Source organism: Melitaea cinxia, chromosome 3 (assembly GCF_905220565.1).
Source record: "Melitaea cinxia chromosome 3, ilMelCinx1.1, whole genome shotgun sequence".
NCBI classification, from domain to species: domain Eukaryota; kingdom Metazoa; phylum Arthropoda; class Insecta; order Lepidoptera; family Nymphalidae; genus Melitaea; species Melitaea cinxia.
Window position 1 is genome coordinate 15,614,434 of NC_059396.1, and position 19,948 is coordinate 15,634,381.

General features: G+C 31.9%; 1 protein-coding gene and 1 long non-coding RNA gene across 2 annotated transcripts in view; both read left to right on the forward strand.

Annotated features, from left to right (window-relative positions):
* The first annotated feature begins 5,544 nt into the window (after nt 1-5,544).
* The window catches only part of LOC123668055 (hydrocephalus-inducing protein-like), a 53,106-nt gene continuing 38,702 nt past the window's right edge, over nt 5,545-19,948 (forward strand). The window contains 14 exon segments of the mRNA XM_045601851.1: nt 5,545-5,640; nt 6,662-6,871; nt 7,435-7,633; nt 7,828-7,966; nt 8,620-8,744; nt 13,191-13,373; nt 13,972-14,180; nt 14,368-14,605; nt 15,359-15,563; nt 16,207-16,274; nt 17,108-17,328; nt 18,514-18,747; nt 18,987-19,108; nt 19,727-19,913. Coding sequence (XP_045457807.1) covers nt 5,545-5,640; nt 6,662-6,871; nt 7,435-7,633; nt 7,828-7,966; nt 8,620-8,744; nt 13,191-13,373; nt 13,972-14,180; nt 14,368-14,605; nt 15,359-15,563; nt 16,207-16,274; nt 17,108-17,328; nt 18,514-18,747; nt 18,987-19,108; nt 19,727-19,913 — 2,436 coding nt within the window.
* LOC123669605 lies at nt 8,967-9,530 on the forward strand. Its single transcript, XR_006745777.1, has 2 exons — nt 8,967-9,012; nt 9,237-9,530. It is a non-coding gene; the product is annotated as an uncharacterized LOC123669605 (long non-coding RNA).

The following is a 19,948-nucleotide window of genomic DNA, read 5'->3' on the forward strand; positions in this document are numbered from 1 at the left end:
AATTGTTTTAATATTATAAATACGAAACTTTGTTTTTTGGGGCTACTGATTCATCATGAGTAAAAGTGTGTTCCAGGCTTTGTGGAAACCTATAGTTTGATAATATTAGTATATAAGTTAATTTGAAAGTGCGCTAATGCGGGAGTTAAAAGTATAAAATTTGATCTTTAGGATTTTGATGATAAATACATGAATTTTAGTATTTTTGAAGTTCAATTTTTAAAATGGTAAAACAAGGCTTGACATTATGTGTGAAAGCGCATTTGAACTTTAAAGTTGCATAAACCTTTATTTTTTACTGATTTTATTGTTATAGATTTATTATTAAACCCGGTTGTTACTGATTAATAAATAAATAGGTATTCCAGTCTTAATCGAATTTTACCGCCTATATCTTAAAGTATGGCCGTTATATGTAAGTTAGAAGCAAGAATTTTTTTTGGATTTTGATTGCATATTAAATAAATTAGTATTCCAGTTTCCAGCAGAAATTTTTAAAAAAAGGCTGAAGTAAATCTTAGTGCCACCGCAAACTGGGCGATTTGTCGCCACGACTAGAAGCAGAGCTGTCGCTTGCGTCGGCGCTTAGTCGTTAGTGACGTATTGTGTTTTTACATCTCCCATGTTCGGTAAGTAGGTTCTTATTAACTCCAAATGTTGCTTGTAGGTGACTAATTAGCGCTCTAGGGTAATAATGTAGCTAGAAAAGCCCTAGGGCGGTAAGTAATAAAAAAAAGTTCGCGAATATCTAACCATCATACTGGCAATAGACATCATGCATTCAGCCCAATGACCAAAGAGGTCACTTTGCTATTCAGCCTTGTCTTCGTGTGAGTATGATAGTCATCAATTTTAAATATCGAACGGCGAAGCTTAATTTCGATCTTGAAAAAAAAAGTGTTTTTAATGATAAAATGTTTTAATCTTGTAATTCCGGTCCGGTTCCGGCCGGTAAAAAGCAGAATAGTTAACTCGGGTGTAAGCATCAATTGCACCCTCGAACTATAGACGCCCTCGCTGCGCTCGTGCGCCTAAATATCTCGGGCTGCAATTGATGCCTTACAGCCCTTGGCTACTAATCTACTATTATGTAATCCATTATCGATAATTAATAGCGCTTATTCTCTCGCAAAAGGGTCATATTCAATCAGCCATAACTCTCAAGTTACGCAATTACAAATAATAATTTTAATGTTAATTTGTAAGTTATATCCTTAAGTATTAGGATAGTATTAAAAATTTAGTATCAATGAGTCAGTTTTTAAGGTATGTTAAGAAAAATAAAAAAGCAGTCAATTTCTTACTTAAATTAGACAATAATTTCAAATACGTAGTTTTATAATAAACGTTCAGATTGTTTGCCACCTACTCTAATATACGCTCTGAATCAGCGGGTCAACAGGCGATCGTGGTGAAATGCTGTGTGGTTACGGATGCTGTGTGGTTGTAGCATTAAAGAATATAACCACCCCCTCTCTTCCCGTGGGTGTCGTAAGAGACGACTAAGGGATAACACAGTTCCACTACCACCTTGGAACTTAAAAGCCGACCGATGGCGCGATGACCATCCAACTGCTGGCTTTGAAATACACAGGCCGAAGACGGGCAGCAGCGTCTTCGGTGCGATAAAGCCAGCCCCGTTGTCACCAACCCGCCTGCCCAGCGTGGTGACTATGGGCAAAACACATGAGTTCACGCCATTTTTGGCTCGAACTTGTTTTGAGGCCTATTTCCAGTAGTGGACTGCGATAGGCTGATGTGATGATCGTGGTGAAAAATGATGGGTGCCCAGCACATTACGCTACGCCCGTACGGAGCTATCTGAACGAGCGGTATCCCAAAAGATGGATCGGCCGCTTAGGATCTATTTTATGGCCACCACGATCGCCCGACCTAAACCCAATAGACTTCTTTTATTGTGGCTGCTTTAAAGAAAAAGTATACAAAAAACCAATTGCCACAATATAGGAACTTCGACGACGTGTTTTGGATGTGGCTCGAGAAATTGGTATTCGCGCCTATTAAAAAGTCGTTCATAAGAAGATGTAGAGCCTGTATTTAGGTGTCAAACAATTTGAACGTTTATTATAAAACAACGTATTTGAAATTGTTGTTTAAATTATTAACAACATCCCAACCACCCTAAAATAGACTTTCACTGATTTTCGAAATAAAATTCTTATTTTATTATTTGTTTTGGTTATAAGAAAAATAGGGCTAGAGAAACACAGGTAGCAATAACTCGGTAATTTGACAATAAAAAAATTGAGTAAAATACCATTTAAGAAACTTCATGAAGTAGGCATGTTTTTTAAACTATAGGCCACCGAGGTCCTCCTACGTTTTTTTATACCACAGGTGCTCAAACTTTACTTTTTACCTTAGATCGTTGCAGATAGATTACTTTTTATTTTTTTCTGGGTTGGCCCTGTGCCCCTTCACAAGCACCTGCGGGGTTATCCATTAATTACCGGACACCTGTATATGATTAAAATGGCGGCCATTCCGAGAGGGGGGGGGGGGGGTAAACCCCTTAAATATGGGTGTTTTAGTCGATGAAATTAGATATATTTTGTAACCTTCAATTTTATCGCTAGGTTGTGACCGGACATACTGTATATAAAATTCTCGTGTCACATTGTTAGTTACAATACTCCTCCGAAACGGCTGGACCGATTTTTATGAAATTTTGTGTGCATATAAGGTAATATAAATATTTGGTTGGTGTTTTAATTTTAAGTTCGGTTTATTTTTGTATTTTCCAATGTCAACAGTTAAAAAATGAACAAACAACTTAGCTTCTGTAAAATGATTCGTCGCTAATGACTGTCTCAAGTTGTAGCAATAACGTTATATTTTTAAAAAGTGCTTTTCATATAAATGACCGACGTGTTCATTATTGGAATATTTTATGTTTTAACCGACTTCCAAAAAAGGAGGTTCTCAATTTCACTGTATTTTTTTAATGTATGTTATCTCAGACCTTTTGACTGGGTGGACCGATTTTTATTTATTTTTAAATCGAAAGGTGGTAATGTCTTGTGGTAAATTTAATTGAGATCTGACAAGTTAGCGTATTAGTATTAGTGTTATTAGTATTAGCGATTAGCGTTCTAAGGTCATTGATCTCTTTAGTAACTGAAATGAATTCATGACTTAAAATAATGGAAAAAAATTAATTATCTCTTCTGATGTTGAAAAATTGGCGATAAAATATTTTGTTTCATAAAAAAGGTGTTAATGCACTATACGTTGTATTAAAGTAAAAGAAAAAGCTTACGTGTGTTTAGTAACTATGTATATGAAGCAAATCAAAGTAATTAATGACGATAAATGGTTGCTATTTAAAGTTTAATAAGACGTAAGAAGTAAACAGAAATTTCTTTGTGTTTCAAAATAGTATTTTGAACTATGAATTTGGATCAAAGGTAGATAAAATATCGTTATAAGTATATAAATAGCACAAATATACACGGCTCTTCGAATGTTCGTCATTAATGCTTTCATTTGTTCTTAAAGAATTTTATGTTTTCTAGTAATTGTCATAGATAATTGTGAAAGAGAAATGCTCACATGAAAAACAAGCGATACGAGTTGTTTTAAAAACTGTTCGTTACTTTTATGTTACGTTTTGTACCGTTACGGTTGTTATACTTAGTAAATTTCACTATTCACATGCCGATTAAATCGTGGTAATAAAATACGAAAAGAAAAAAACGTTGTATTATAAATAGAATCATTCTTTAGGTTTAAAGAATATTTATTTTCTCATTGACAACAAACAGTCACTTACATGAGAAACTATCAACATAGTGGGTAAAAATACAAAAATTGCCCAACGGTTCACAGAATACATTACGATTTGTTTTACACTGTACTTACAACGAATCTTTTTGTGGACAGTGATAGATCCTATTAGACTTATTTTGGGCTAAATCATTTTACAATATATTGAATCGTAATCGATAATATTTAAATGTTTAGAGTCAGTAAATATTCTCCTGTTGGCAAAGACTTCTTATAAAACAATATAAAATTTTTGTTATAAAATAAAATAAATTTTAATAATAGCATAATATACTTCTTTGCAAACTAAATGGCAGCTGTGACCGGGATAGAGCGGGCGTTGCCGCGTCGCAAGCGCTCGTCGACCCATTTATTCCGCCTCTCATATCCCAAAATATCGAAAGCATTTACTTACTCATTAAAATATATGTACTAAATATTAGAAAATCATTTTGCAATAATGCTATTAGACAATAATGCTATAATTTTATAAATTGGCGAATGAGTATAATACGTACCGTGTCTGGAAAATGTCTTCAGAACACACTAAAATGAACTACACTGAATTTTTATCGGTTATAACATTATAAACCATCACAGATTGATGAGCACAGCACTCGCGACAGGTGTTGCACCCTGAGCGGCGCTGCCACACGGACTCTACTGCGTCCGGGTGTCCGCTAATCTGGCGCCCTATCCGGATGAAATTGACAGCGCGAAGACGCGTGCGCCGCCTTCTCCTCTATTTCTGTCCGCGGCCGCGTTGCCCTGATTCTACTAAAATTACTACGCACTGCTATTTCCGCACTCGACTCAATGCGCTCGTCAAGTACCTTGCAAATTTGTTTTTTAAGTGGTCGTTTTCATATTTTTATATAAACATAATCCTTATTAGGCATATGTATTAGGCGTATGTTATGAAAATATTTTTTCTGAACTATTAGTAACTGTACAGAAATATATATTAATATATAGAAATTTATAAGAATAGTAGAGAATTAGATTATGATACGCATTGTAGGTTAAGTATAAGCTTTATTTACCCTGTAATATCCCACTGCTGAGCATAGGCCTCTTTCCCCATGTAGAAGGATTAGATCTTAGTCCACTACGCTGATCCAATGCGTGATGGTGGATATATTCCCTACTATGAATAACGATTGCTATTACATGTAGGTGTACATGTTAACAATCGGGACTGACAGCTTAACGTGTTCTCCTTAGGACTAAGAGCTAAACTGGAAATAAATATTTGTATAAATACAAATATCCACTCCGAGCGGGAATCAAACCTGCGATCGTCGGTGTTTAGGCGCCGCCAAAACGGGACACGCACCATTACAACTGATGGGTCGTCAGGCTAGGTATATAAAAACATTTAGGTTACCCTGTTAACTGTATTCCCCCTAAACGCAATAACTTATACTAAAATAGTTTCACAAAAATATTAAATTTTAATTGTGTATAGTTGTAAACTAAGTATCCAAAGGTGGGTCAGCCATTTTTTTTTGTCACATTAGGTCTATTTTATAAGTTTTTTAGCTATTAGCAAAAGCGGTTTATTTTTAGCAGAGTTATATGTAGAATTACGAGTTATTGAGTTTATACTTTTTAAAACTAAAATTTCTTTTTTTAAACTGTCTTAAAACGTTTTAATTGGCACGTCCTTAGCAACGAACTACATAAATAAAATGTTTTTAAATATTGTTACATCAATGTGACATGTGTTTATCAAATGAAAGGGTTTGTTATTAAACAATGGAGATTTTGCATAAATTTAAACAAAATGGTTATTTCACGGCAGATTTGTATCATTTGCTCGCCAAGAAACATCTTTCGAACTCATCAGACAAGGTAACTTTTGATTTTTCAACTTTTATCAATATATGTGCAAACCGAGAGATCGGCGAGTGGAGTGATAGCAATGTATGCAAATAAAAAATAATAATAAAATCAAAGTTGATTACGTTTAGAATTGGCTGAAGTGTAATCGTGAATAGTGGTTTTCATTATACGATGTCTTCATGTGTAGACATAAACAAAAACAATCTTAGATTGCCAATAAATTAATCTTTAAGAACACATTTAAATTGCATGCATTTGGCACATAGTTTTTGCCCCGTAAAGTGAATTTGCATAGATTTTTTATTTGCTAAAAATGTAGCGAAGGGGTTGAAAAACAAGACAAAAATTATTTCTAATTTGCTAGGTAATATGTTTTCTTGTTATGTTATAAGTAATATTGTTGATGTTATTTAAAGTAGCCGTGTACAAATTTCTTATTTAGTTTAGGTTTAATTTTCGTCTGTCATACGATATAGCAATTCTTTATTTTTAACCGACTTCAAAAAGGAGGAGGTTACTCAATTCGACCGTATATATTTTTTATTATTTTTTATTATTTTTTATTTTTATGTATGTTTGGGGATAACTTCGTCGTTAATAAACTGATTTAGATAATTCTTTTTTGTTGGAAAGAAGATATTCCCGGTGTGGTACCATGATAAGGAAACCAGGATTTGATGATGGGATCCCAGAGAAATCGAGGGAAACTCTCGAAAATCCGCATAACTTTTTACTGGGTGTACCGATTTTGATGATTTTTAATTTAATCAAAAGCAAAGAAATTTCATCGAGATCTGATTACAACTTTTGGAGTAATCTTTGATAATGCGTATTTTACTTGACTATTTTTTCGTCTATCTACGTTTTATTACTTGTCGATATAGGTAATTGAAGTCGCTTTTTTTTCGTTTTGCCTGCAAACACAATTATTATAAAATTATTTTAACTAGTAAAATTAACGAAACGCGAAATGTATAATACAATATAATAAAAGAACGTAAACCTATTAATATTCGTATATATTGTACAGATTATTCCATCAGAATATAAAAAGGAAATGAGTATGTCCACTGAAGAGCGTTTACAAAGTTTGAATACTATTGTAGTGGACAACCTTGTAGGTTGTGACAAAACGAACAGCAAAGTGGTTCTATCGTTTACACCAAGAATAATAATATTTCAGAACTTTAAACCAAACGATAAAATAGTTGCCAAGTTTTCTGTAAAGAATATATGTAAGGTAAAATTATTTTGATATTTCTACATTACTGTGGCTACTATGGAAATTGAAATGTACTGGGATAAATATTCAGGGGCGGCAGAAATCAATCATCTAGCCGATGTGTAGGGCCCGGTGCAATTCAATACGCCTTAGCTTCGTTAACTAAATTAGCGCCTTCTTTAAGAAAAAAAAAGAGGTTAGCCTAAACGTTCGGCTTAAATTTTTTATGAAAAGTATTATAAAATGACACTTGGAATATCGTAAAATAAACGTCGAATATCGATATTTCGTTAATTACAAATATCAACGATATCTATCGATTTGCGCGTTTGTATCCTTGCGTGCGGCTCTCGGCGGCCTGCAAGAACCGGCACCCGGGTGCATCGCATCCCATGCATTATGTCTACTGAAGCTGCCACAAGCAATCTCAATCATTATCAAATCAGTTAATATTTAGGTATAGTTGTTGGTTATCCACATGCCTTAAATATTTTATTTACCCTTAAATATATATAAAACGTGGAAATTCGTTTTTTTTTTTCAAATAAATAAATCTTATTACTTTTCTTTCACATTCATAGGCTCCAACATATTTAAATATGGTATGCAAGGAATCTTCGTATTTTTCTATAAAACCATGTGGGGGGCAGCTTCTGTCACGGCTCGCTCCTGGAATAAGCGTGACATTCGCTGTCACATTCCAACCAGTTCAATACGAAGACTACACGCATAAAGTCAGTTTTTATACAGACGTTGATCAGTATGTCCTACCTTTGATAGGTGAGACACTATTAATGTTAAAAAAAAAATAATAAAAGACATTAGATTTGCTACACATTCATCAAAATTTTGCTTGCATCTTCACTTTATTATAAATTTTTTGAATTTAGTTTTGGTGCCGTACTTTAATTTTTGTCAGTTTATTTTTTGATAGTTAAGAAAATTATTTTAACCGTAAATTATATTAACTCTAGCTATGGGACCAAGATCGGTATTCGATTTCCCGGACCACGTGCAAATACCTGAAGTGCCACTAAAAATTGAGAATAATGTGTTTTTGGCAATCCACAATATTGGAGTAGTACCTGCGGGTTTTACTATTCGCACAAAATGGTTTGTATGATACAAAGTATTAAAGATAGCTATAGTGGGTGCGAAGTGTTAAAAATAATCCCGACTGATTAATGGATTTAATACTCAATTATAGACATGAATTTTGTATAAATTGAGAATTTAGATAACCATATCATTACAATGGTAGGCATTTGATCATTATTTTCAAAATACTGATATGCTAAACACTTTTTATAGTAAAGTAGCTAACCTGGCGAACTTCGTATCACCTTATTCTTTTCTGAATAATAACATAATATATCAAAATAAAATATAGCCTATCTTTTAAGTTGTATCAAACTGCACACAGTGTTCAAATTTGATTAAAATCGGTTAAGTAGTTTAGGAGTCCATTGAGGACAAACATTGTGACACAAGATTTATATATATTAGATTTTACCAGTCTTAATATCTTGTTGTGTACTACAGTTGTCCAGTAAAAAAGACTGGGTTACTATGAGAGAAAATAAGTCTCGTAAAATCTAGTGTAGTTAGTAGCTAGTATGTTTGTTCATATTTTGTCGTATACAAATTCTTTCCATTCCGTTTTTATCTAGAAATCAAATTATTCTTTTTCATAATGGAAAAAAAACTATAACTATACTATCATTATTTTAACAAATTAAATATTCAATATATTTTTTTCATTTTAGTCCGTTCTCGGTGCAACCCAAATCAGCTTATGTTAATCCAAACCAAAAAATAGATATCAGAGTTGGATTCAAAACGATGCATGTTGGTGAAACACAAGGAAATATAAACGTTGTTTTTGAAACTGGTAACGTTTTAGTTAAACTCTGTATTTTACTGTTTCCTCATTAGATCTCGTATAGGTAAATTAAAGTTACAGCCGACATAAAATTTGCATTAAACTCTACCAGTAGTATGCGGCTACGAAAACGCGCTGTGGAAATTTTGGTTATCATGCTCGTAGTATATATGTAAAAATTGGTTACGTAATAATTTTGTTTTTATTTTATTCATTCAAAGTGACTTAATTAGTTATTCTTGTGCTTTGGTGGGGAAAGGCGTACAAAATTATATAGGTGGGTAAAATGGAAAATTGTATTTTCTATAAAATTATACAGTCATATTAATAAGGTAGAGGTCGCCAGACGCATCCATTCAGTCGAGTGATGGTTTGATTTTTGAAATCTTGAGTTTACACATATTGGAATATTACATTGATTTTTTCTTCGCAAGTGTATGTATTTTTATGTTAATTTCTTTTTAAAAATAAACTATGTGTAATGGTTTATTTTTACTCTAGGTTATACAATGAACAAAATGACATGGTGCTTGGTAGGAAAAAATGTCATAGTACGTCGTACATGCAAAATACCCCGCAACTATACTTAAAAAAGAAACCGACAGGGTTAGGATAAAACTTCTATGAAAAGGAAGCACTTAAGAAACCAACAACTTTGTAGTTTGTACGATTTTATTTTTGTGTTACCCACATATTAGGATGATATTATTTAATTTTGTAGTTAATGATAGTACCAAATTTGAGGAAAAATCGGCTTCTGTACCTGTGACAATAAAATAAACAAAGCTAAAAAAATAGGTTTTTTCAGTGAAAATGAATTCCCTTCTATACGAAATAACAATCAAGCTGGCTGGTGATCAAGATTTTCCTTGAATATATTACGATGACTGCTATTCAAGGTCTAAGCCAAAAGAGGTTTAGTTAAAGTGCATGAGCTGCAAAAGATGGGCTCATGCATCACATGCAGATATTCCTCAAAAGACAAAATATATTTGTGTTTATGTAGGTTTAGTAAACTCTGCATATAATTGGCTTTTAACACAAAGTTGGTATGCCATTTTGTTAACAACATAATAATAATAAAAATACTAATTTACTCTTTATTGTACACATAAAAGAAGTTTACAATTTATTAAACTGTCATTTTACCGACTCAGGGTGAACAAAACGGTTTTATTTTAAATTTTTGGATTTTTATTTATTTATTTACAAGGTACTAGCGACCCGCCCCGGTTTCGCACTGGTGAAATTCTGATACTTAATATACTACAGAATGTCTTCATATGTAACGTTTACAGCTTTTTTGTCATTAGTCAATCCAAACATTTTTTCATTAAAGGTTACTCTTGAATTGATAAATTATGGTTTTAGTCTTATTCTATCCAACCTAATGTACTTACTATAAATGCAGTTTAATAATCAAATTAGGTCCCTGCATTTTAAATATGTAATATCTTCGAAAATATTCACTAAAATTACATGCTGTTAAGGTCCGTATTGATCCTAATGCACAATGCATTTAAGGTACTCAATTGGACAAGGATTAATGCTGTATTGCTTAAAATCGCTTCGTAAATCATATACATTAATACGCTAAAGCTATGTATTCATTAGCAACATTTGATGCGCAACACATGACGCTTAACACGCATCTCAACATGTCGAGCGACGACGTGGAACTTTCTTAAGTAATTTCTAACCCACCAACGTTTTTTCCTCTTTTTTTTATGCGATGATATTATAAAAAACGCAGCTGAGACCAACACTAGCTCGTCAGGCGACATGTTGTTAGTGACTGAACCATCCATTAGACAGGCAACGTTGCTAAGCAAAAGTTCCGCGTCGTCGCTCGACATGTTGAAATGAATGTTGAGCGTCATGTGTTACGCGTTAAATGTTGCTAATGAATACATAGCTTAAGGTTAAGATGTTTGCCTCCCTTTTTAGAAAAAAACCTCACAGAGTAATTACTCTACGTAAAGTATATCATTTTATAGATAATTGCTTGCTCAACTGGCATCCACAACTAAAAAATTTACTATTGCTCTTGTTTTTATATATTAATTAATTATTAAAATTATATATATGACGTCTTTAATTTTAAAACAACGTCAACATGGTTGACGGTCGGTAAATTTTTTACTTATTTAGTGCAATAATTCAACGGGTCTTGCTAGTAAGCCATTATTTCTCGTAAAGAGTAAAGAAAAAAAAAATGGTTATTGTGGGTTATTCCTAAGAGATAGTCATATAACATCGCGGACTTTTTTGTAGAACTTTTTAAGGTGTACAATACTGTAGGACATTATTTTGATCTATTTCGTAGGGTTCAGCCAGCATTTGCAATGAGAGATGACATCACATTAGAAACCTCTGTAATTATCAGATTTTCTCTACTTTATTATGCATGTATTATACATATAAGCCTTCCTCTTTAATCACTTCATCTATTGAAACCGCATCAAAATCCGTTACATAGTTTTAAAGATCTAACTATATATTATATTAGCATTAAGAATATATTTATTTATTTATTTATTCTTTATTGTACATCTTATCATCTTAAGAATGAGCTTGAATCTTATCAACTTAAGAATGAGCAGTACAAGAGGCGGTTTTATGGCTATTTATTTATTATGGATATTTGTATATATATCATATATATACAAATACAGCAACCACTTATAGGGTAACACCACATGCAAAAATCCAAGTAAAAAATATACCCGACGACAGAGAAGTGCAAGAGCTGATACACAGGAATTAATGGAAATTGGTGAAATCCTATTAGAGACAGCGCCCTTACTACAGTCAATGCCCTCTAGTCTCTTTCGCACAATTCTTTAAGCCTGAACCTGTGTTCGGTATGTCTAAAACTTGATTGTTGCTGCGCAGTGAGTTTAAGAAATCATCTGAGCATGTGACGTCCTTTTCCAATTAAGCGGAAAACATTCAAGAAAAGTAGTCCTTAGTCCGCGAATAGGTTGGATATTTCAACGCTATCCGATAATACCCTTAATCCGTCAGTCATACTTTTAGGGTAAGCACTAGTACCACCACGTTTCTTCTCTGTATGCGTACATAACAATTTTAGATTTTCTTTGATTTTCACTCTTTGTATTCAAAATAAGTATTATACAATGAGATGGCAAGTTTCTGATAACGCTTACAGTTAACTAATTTTAGCTGAAGGTGATTCATGGGATTACTGTATTTTTGTAACCATGTCTTAAAGTATACTTTTCTTTCAAACATCTTATTACCTTGATTTATGTAATGGGATACATCCCCGAATAATTTCATGCAAAAAATTGTAAAACATGTTAACCATTTCATTAAAATCCACACCCACAAAAGATACTCCCAATTCTGCTTGATGATTAAGATGAAATGCTTAATAACTATTTTATTATTGCATTAAGTTGATTGATCTCCCTAACTCTAACTAGGTAATGAACCGAAGAATTTATAAATATATATATGAAAGGTTGAAAATGATTAATAAATAAAGATATTATGCCTGATTTAGTAACTAGTATGTCATTTTTTAGACCAACTTAAAGAGAGAGATTGACATGACCGCATTTATTATTTTTATTATGATTATTACTATTTTTTAACCACTTAATGTTATTTTTTTTCTTTCCAATTATATTCACATGTATAATAATCTATATTTGTATAGCTTTATATCATATTTTTTTATGTTAGTATATAATATCGTATGTACTTTAGTATTATTACTTTAGAAACACAGTGCACTGTTAAACTATTCATTGTTTTTGCTGCACTGTTTATCACATAAATTGTATCTATTTTTTTTCTGTAAATAAATAAATAAAAAAAAAAAAAAATTTTGTACGCCTTTCCCCTATATTGTATGCGTTTTGGGTATTGAAGTCATAAAAAATGTAATTCAAATTGCAAAAAAGATCGTATAAGTAAGAAGTAGTACGTTTGTATTTTATTTTTCTGATATATTTACTCACTTTTTTTTTGTGCATATTTAATTTGTTCTAAAAGTAGTGTTAAGAAAATTTTAAAATAATGTTTAAGAAGACAAACAAATTAACAGTTAATTTGTTAAAAATGCCACCGATTAATAATTTTAGTTGGGCGTGGGCATATAAAACTAATTTATTATACCACTAGAATCCCACCCCAGCTTTCCATGGGTATTTAACAAAAAATTCAAAATAACTTTTTCCCCTAATTTTGTCACCCGCGGATAGTATAGCTTCCCAACAGTGAAATAATTTTTCGAATGAGTTCGGTAGTTTCGGAGCCTATTCAATGCAAACAAACGAACAATCAATCTTTTCTCTTTATAATATTAATATAGATAAGAGTTTGAAAACATTTTATCGCTAACATAAAACTTATTTTTTTTAGCTTACACTGTCGAATAAATAAAATGACTAAATTTGTAAATGCACTAATTATTGTGTTTACCAGGTGAAATATTTGATATAAAAGTGTCGGGTTCATCGTATACTGTAAGTGTAGAATTAGAGAAGCAAGTCGTCAGATTTCCCGACACATATAACACGATGGCAAGACAGCAGACTTTTAAAATAATTAATAAATCTAACCACACGCTAACATACATGTGCATGAAAAACAACAGCGTTTATAATGGTTAGAAGTCATATTTTTTTAACTCATTTGTAATAGAAATTGTTAAGACAATTTTTTCACCTATTTTCCATCAATTCGGCACTTTTTGACCTTCTTTTAATATGTACTAATTTTATTATCTTAAAATTACAGATAAATTGTAAAAATTAAAAGTATAATGTTTTTTCACATTAAACAAAAAGAGTTATTTGTTTGAAATATTTCATCCAGAATATTTTGAATATACGTGTATTAAAAATTAAATAACAAATATGAGTTTATAAAAAATCTTAGATCGTTTTTTCTGAAAAGTTATGCAATTACGTCATCATACAAAAACACAATATGTCCAATAGATGAAAATCAAACTAAATTCACTGATGACTGATTGTATACTATATACTTTTTTTTAATAACTGTCACCGTTTTGAGACCAAATCATGATCGGTATTATGGATTTAAAATAGGTGTTATACTTTACAAAAAACAGTAGAAAGGTCAATAATGAGCGTCACGTAACATTCGTAGACTGCAGTTTATAACGTAACAGGTCTACGAATTACGCACATTAATAATGTTAAGTGGTTAACTATTACTCAAAAACTTTTGTGATATATAGATTTCGAAGATAAAGTCAAATTGGCTACAATATTTTACAATTTCAAACAAAGCGAGTCGGCCAAGTCTAACAAATTGGTTCACTACGATGTGTTGACCAGTGCTGAGCACGAGCGAGTGTACACGAGGATATTCTACGATGAGATACAGGCTTTAGTTGCGGACGAATCTTTGCAATTTCAGAATACGCACATGTCTGTTGTACCTATTGTAAGTAGCGAGGTTTGTAATATCTCTAAAAAATATGATGTTTAAAAAAAACTTAACTAAATTAAACTGTTCAAACGTCAAGTAAAACATTTGTTAATATGACACAATAGATATGAAACGACCATTATTTTTAGATTATATACATTATTTTACTAATTTACATTATACATTAATACATTATTTTAAGAAAGGAAAGCTATGGCCAAATAAAACAACGGAAGTTACTATCACATTTGCACCTAAAGAAATTGGAGAATTTGAGACGACGGTATATTTAGATGTGGATGGTGTAAATGACCGCCTACCACTAAAATTAGTCGGTACCTCGCTACCACCTCATATAACACTGAACTTGGAAACTCTTGATATGGACCGGGTTTATATAAACAAAACTTATAATTATGAAATTGTTGCTATGAACAAAGGTTACGTAGATTTGCATAATATTAATTGTAGACTACAAAAAAATTATCATTTTATCATTAGCTCATATTGTGTAATTTATGCTCTTCCCGTGGGTGTCGTAAGAGGCGACTAAGGGATAACACAGTTCCACTACCTTCCACCTCACCACTTACCTTGGAACTTAAAAAACTGTGGTCATCAACCCAGCGTGGTGACTATGGGCAAATTAGCGCGAACTTGGAGAGGCCTATGTCCAGCAGTGGACTGCGATAGGCTGAAGTGATGACATATATAAATATATACATATGTTTCTTAATATTAATCTCTTAATAATATTTTACCGATAAACTGTCACGCAGTTTGGCGGCTTATGAAATTGTACAGTATTTTTAGTCCAATAAAGTCCAATTTATTATTTAAAATTAGGACATCGCATAAATTAGATATATATCGCAGTTTCGCCAGTGATAGAATTTATCGCTACTTTTCTAATGTGTCTGTTGACTGTTTCTGTTGTCTATGTTGTAGACATATATAATATCACCTGCGATGTATAGGTCTGATTCAATCTCTATGTTTAGCCCTTTCATAAAAAAAAAAACAATAAATTAAGCAGCGCAGTTTTGTAATAAATAAAATATCGTTTCTTAAGAATGATTGATAAGTATATTTTTTTAGCGAACGCGTTTCCGTTGATATCCTAATCTCTAAGATTAAGCATAGTAAATTTAATGAACAAATGTGCATAATCATATTATTTTCCATTTTAATAGGTCATATTAACGGGGTGATCGTTTATAAACACGTGGCTCCTTTATTCGGAAGCATTATAAATTGTAATCCTGAAATTCATTGCTTACGACCTGGTGATAAAGGAATGTTTGTTATATCATTCTGCAACTCCAATCAAGGACCATTCTTTGAAGAATTGCATTTTGCTATCCGAGAAACTAATGTTGTTATAAAACTTTATTTAAAGTAAGATATACAATATTCAAATAAGTACAACGTATAATAAATTAGGAATGTATCTTCTTGTTTGAAACTTATTATATATATTGCTTAAAATGTTGTTGATTTATTGTTTTCTAATGTTTACTCGAATTTCAGTTATTATAATGTAACATTTTTTTCAGATTTCATCGCGGTTTACTAAGTTTTTTAGATTCCCGATGTTTTGGATACTTTAATGCAACCATGGTCACGGGAGATAATAGTTGCTGTTAAGTATCCTTAACTTAATAAGCCGCGATATAATCCGAAAACGTTGTTTCATTATAATGTTATTGATTTTTAAGAATATATTTAAAATCAAACTTCTTTACGGACGCTTGACTTGGAGAGTAAGCTAAAAAAGTTTTACTTGAGTGGTGTGATCTAAAGCATACTCGTTTTTAATTAATAACAGAATTATTCAATATAGTACTATGAATTTCCTGAGATTTCAGTCTTGGAGTATCTAAGACATATAGAGGTGTATTTTAAGATTTAAAAAGTTTTTCCTACACGTCAACATTTGCGAATATTGCCAAAATTATCGTTTCGCAAACACTATTCCTCTCACACTATTCCGGGCATATTAAGATTTGTTAAACTATTTCTAACGCTTAATGTTTTTCAGGGGCGTTGTTGTATATCCTTCACTGATGTTTAGCAAACCTTGCCTCGATTTTGGAAATGTTAGTCTTGGTAAGTCGGTGAATATCACAGAAATCTAAATAATATTATTTAGATTTCTGTGGTGAATATACATAACATCAAAATATAAATTTTGTTTGTCTCCACATATCCTGTATTTTACTGTAATTTTATATTTTCTCCATATGTGTTTTAAAGATAAATGTCCGCTTAAAATAAGAACCGAATTAAATTAAAAAAACGAAATTAGGAGTAATTAGTAGAGTTTCATTAGAAGATCTTTGGCTTTTTGCTCAACCTTTTGAGTTGAAGTCTGCAAATCGTTATTAGAATAATGAAGTTATCTATATAAATAAATAAAATGGGAGTGTCTGTTTGTAATATTAAAATAACCGCTTTATACTAAATGCATATGGATGTATACACAGGTATATATAGCAAAATAATATATTTTACAACTTTTGTCTGTCTGTCTGTTTGTTCCGGCTAATTTCTAAAACAGCTGAGCCGATTTTGACGAGACTTCTACTGGCAGATAACTGATGTACCAAGGAGTGACTTAGGCTACTTTTTATTTATTTATTTATTTATTTATTCAAACTTTATTACACAACTCCAAAAAAAAAAAAAAACAACATAACAACACATCAAGATAGCACGTTGCGCAAAAGGCGGACTTAAGGCCGTACAGCCTTATCTACCAGTCAACCTTAAGGCGTAAAAAAATAGTAAAAGTAAGTGTTGAGGTAAAGTTAAGTAAAGAAAAAAGGTAAGGTTAAGTAAAGAGTACTTTTATTTTATAAATTTATTTATTTTATAATTCGGCGAACTGAGTAATAACTTTTTTGTTAAATTCTATTCTGAAAATAAAATTCTGTAATTAGGTGTACCTAAAACGTTAGAACTGGATGTTATAAATGAATCCCTTGTTCACGTTGACGCGAATGTGAAGATATCTTCAGACGGGCCTGAAATGCGAAGTATCACGCTAAGAGATTATTCTGTGGCTGACAAACCTAAACCACCGCTACCTCAGTGGCCAAAAGAGTTTGATATCGAACCACATAAAATCAGTATTGCACCTGAATCTAGCATTTCACTACAGGTACTAAATATTAATTATTGAGATTTTTTTAATTTAATACGGACAAATTTGCAGTATAATTAGTAAGTAAATAATATAATTTTAAAGTAATGTCAGGTGCATGATTAATATAACACAATTTAAAATTTTTGGGACTTGAATTTTAAGACTCTAATTGCAGAGATTATTACTGTAGATGACTTGTAGGGTAACAAAGAAGAAAAGGAAGCATTTCAATAAATTAAAAACATACGTGCATAAAAAAACTTACGTGGTGTTGAAAAATATAAAATAATTGAATATTTTATTTACTTCAAAAAGTAGATATACGTTTATTAAGTTTTAGTTAGTATGCTCTACATGAATCGTCCAATTTGTTTATTGATGGTACTTAATTGCAAATCAAAAAATGTTCATTTTGTACTAAGAACAAATCAGTTTTAAAACAAATATTATTATTTTAGCAACAATTAATGTTCGAGGTGAATAAATCGCTATTTATTTAAATTTAAAGCTTTTTAATGAACGTACCTCTAATAATGCCGAGCACACAGTAAGCTTGTTACATCATTATTTTATAGAGAACCCTTGGTTCTATTTTTTTATCAGAAACTGCAATTTATCTAAGTGGAACAGCATTTTATTTGAAAAAAAAACAAAATAATAATTACTTATTAAACCTTACTATCAACAATGAATTATAAAATAGTATACGAATAGTAAGAAAATACTAGCATACTAGCATACTTATCTGTAATATTATTGAATTGTAAGAGCAGGTGACAGAAGAACAGATTGAAGAATACTACAAAAGAATAAATTTAATTTGTAATTGTCAAAAGTGATCCAATCGTATCCACTTATTCAAACAACGCATTTGGAATTTTAAATATTTTATGCTAGCATATCTTTATACGCTAATTGGAAATATGCTGCAACTATATTTATACCTATCTTCTGCAAGAATAATTAATTTGCTTTGCAAACAGTATATTTGATATTTTGTTTTTGTCTACCTTGTGAGAAAAAAATACAAGCAACTATTGATGTTATTTTTCGAAATATTTGTGGTGTTACTTTTGATAGTCAATAGTTTTACTTGGTATGAAATATTTTATGTAAAAATGATTTAAACGACGGACTTATATTGCTGGGTAATGTTTTTTTTGATGTGCAACTAAAAATATCCCTATGTTTATTTTGTAGGTAACATTGACGGCTAACTTAATACGAGCTAATCAGACCTTTCTTGAACTGGAACTGGATAAATCTGATAGTCCACCGATAGTTCTTCCAATAACGTTCAACGCCAACATACCCATTATTACTCCGGCTCCGGAGATCAAACTGAGAGCGTGTTTTCTAGATTTTGCCTACAAGCAGGAGATTCATGTAATATGTAAAGATTTTTGGGGATATTTTACAATGGATGAATCTGAGGTACAGTTTACTGGTAGCTTCCATAACATTAAGTATCCAAAAACCTAAAATAATATATTCCAATTGATCACTAATCATTTCGCTAATAAATAAAATAACCTTAAATGTAAAGTTTGCATCATTTTTATGTATTCATAATTATGTTTTAAAATCTCTTTAAAGTGATTTTTATATAAAAAGGCAGATATGTATAATATATTATTAACTAAGTGAAATACAAGTAATTTTGAACTATTTAGACAGAATCCACGTTGGAGGTAGATGTAGCATTAAAAGAAGGACTGATTAAGCCAAACAGTACTCTTGTTCTACCTGTAGCGATAAAAACGAGCGTTCTCGGAGTTCAAAAACATGTTGTTCGGTAAATTAATTTGTTTATGTCCAAAGTTTAATGTAATATTTATTTGAAAATATCTAAAAGTTGGTAAAAATTTCTGTTATTAGCCTTTAGGATTATTATTGGCTAGAGGTTTCTTTTAAACTTTCTTTTGCTGCGAAACACTTTTACGTGGATAGCATTACTACTACATTTTAGTAGCCCTCATATTGTATCTAATTTTAGAATGATACACATTTCAATTAATGTTTGTTACGCTAAGTTGTCTAATAAAAAAAAAGTAACAACTGAGGTAGGGCACAGCAGGAATTTCTTGCTCAAAATATGGAGCAGCCCGACTGGGGTAGTACCTCGACCTTACAGAAGATCACAGCTAAATAATACTACTTTCAAGCAGTATTGTGTTCCTGTTGGTGAGTAAGGTGACCAGAGCTCCTGGGGGGATTGGGGATTGGGTCGGCAACGCGCTTGCGATGCTTCTGGTGTTGCAGGCATCTATAAGCTACGGTAATTTCTTACCATCGGGTGAGCCGTACGCTTGTTTGCCGAACTAGTGATATAAAAAAAAAAAAAAAAAAAATTGTTATGAGGCAAGTCAGCAACATTTTCATGAAAAGAAATAAAAGTATTTGTTTGGCCAAGGTTAAATCTTTTCGGCTCCACGGAGCAAGTGGAAGTATGTCGTATCTCGGGGTGCGGCGTGCGGCCTATAGTGACGTGCGCACCCGCCGTGTTGCATTGGGGTCAAGTGCGGCTGCTGACAAGGACATATAAGACTCTCACGCTGTGCAATGATTCCCCAGTCATTGTCAATTTTAAAGTTTCTTTGGTATGGAACTCACCTTTTATTGATAGTATGTTTTT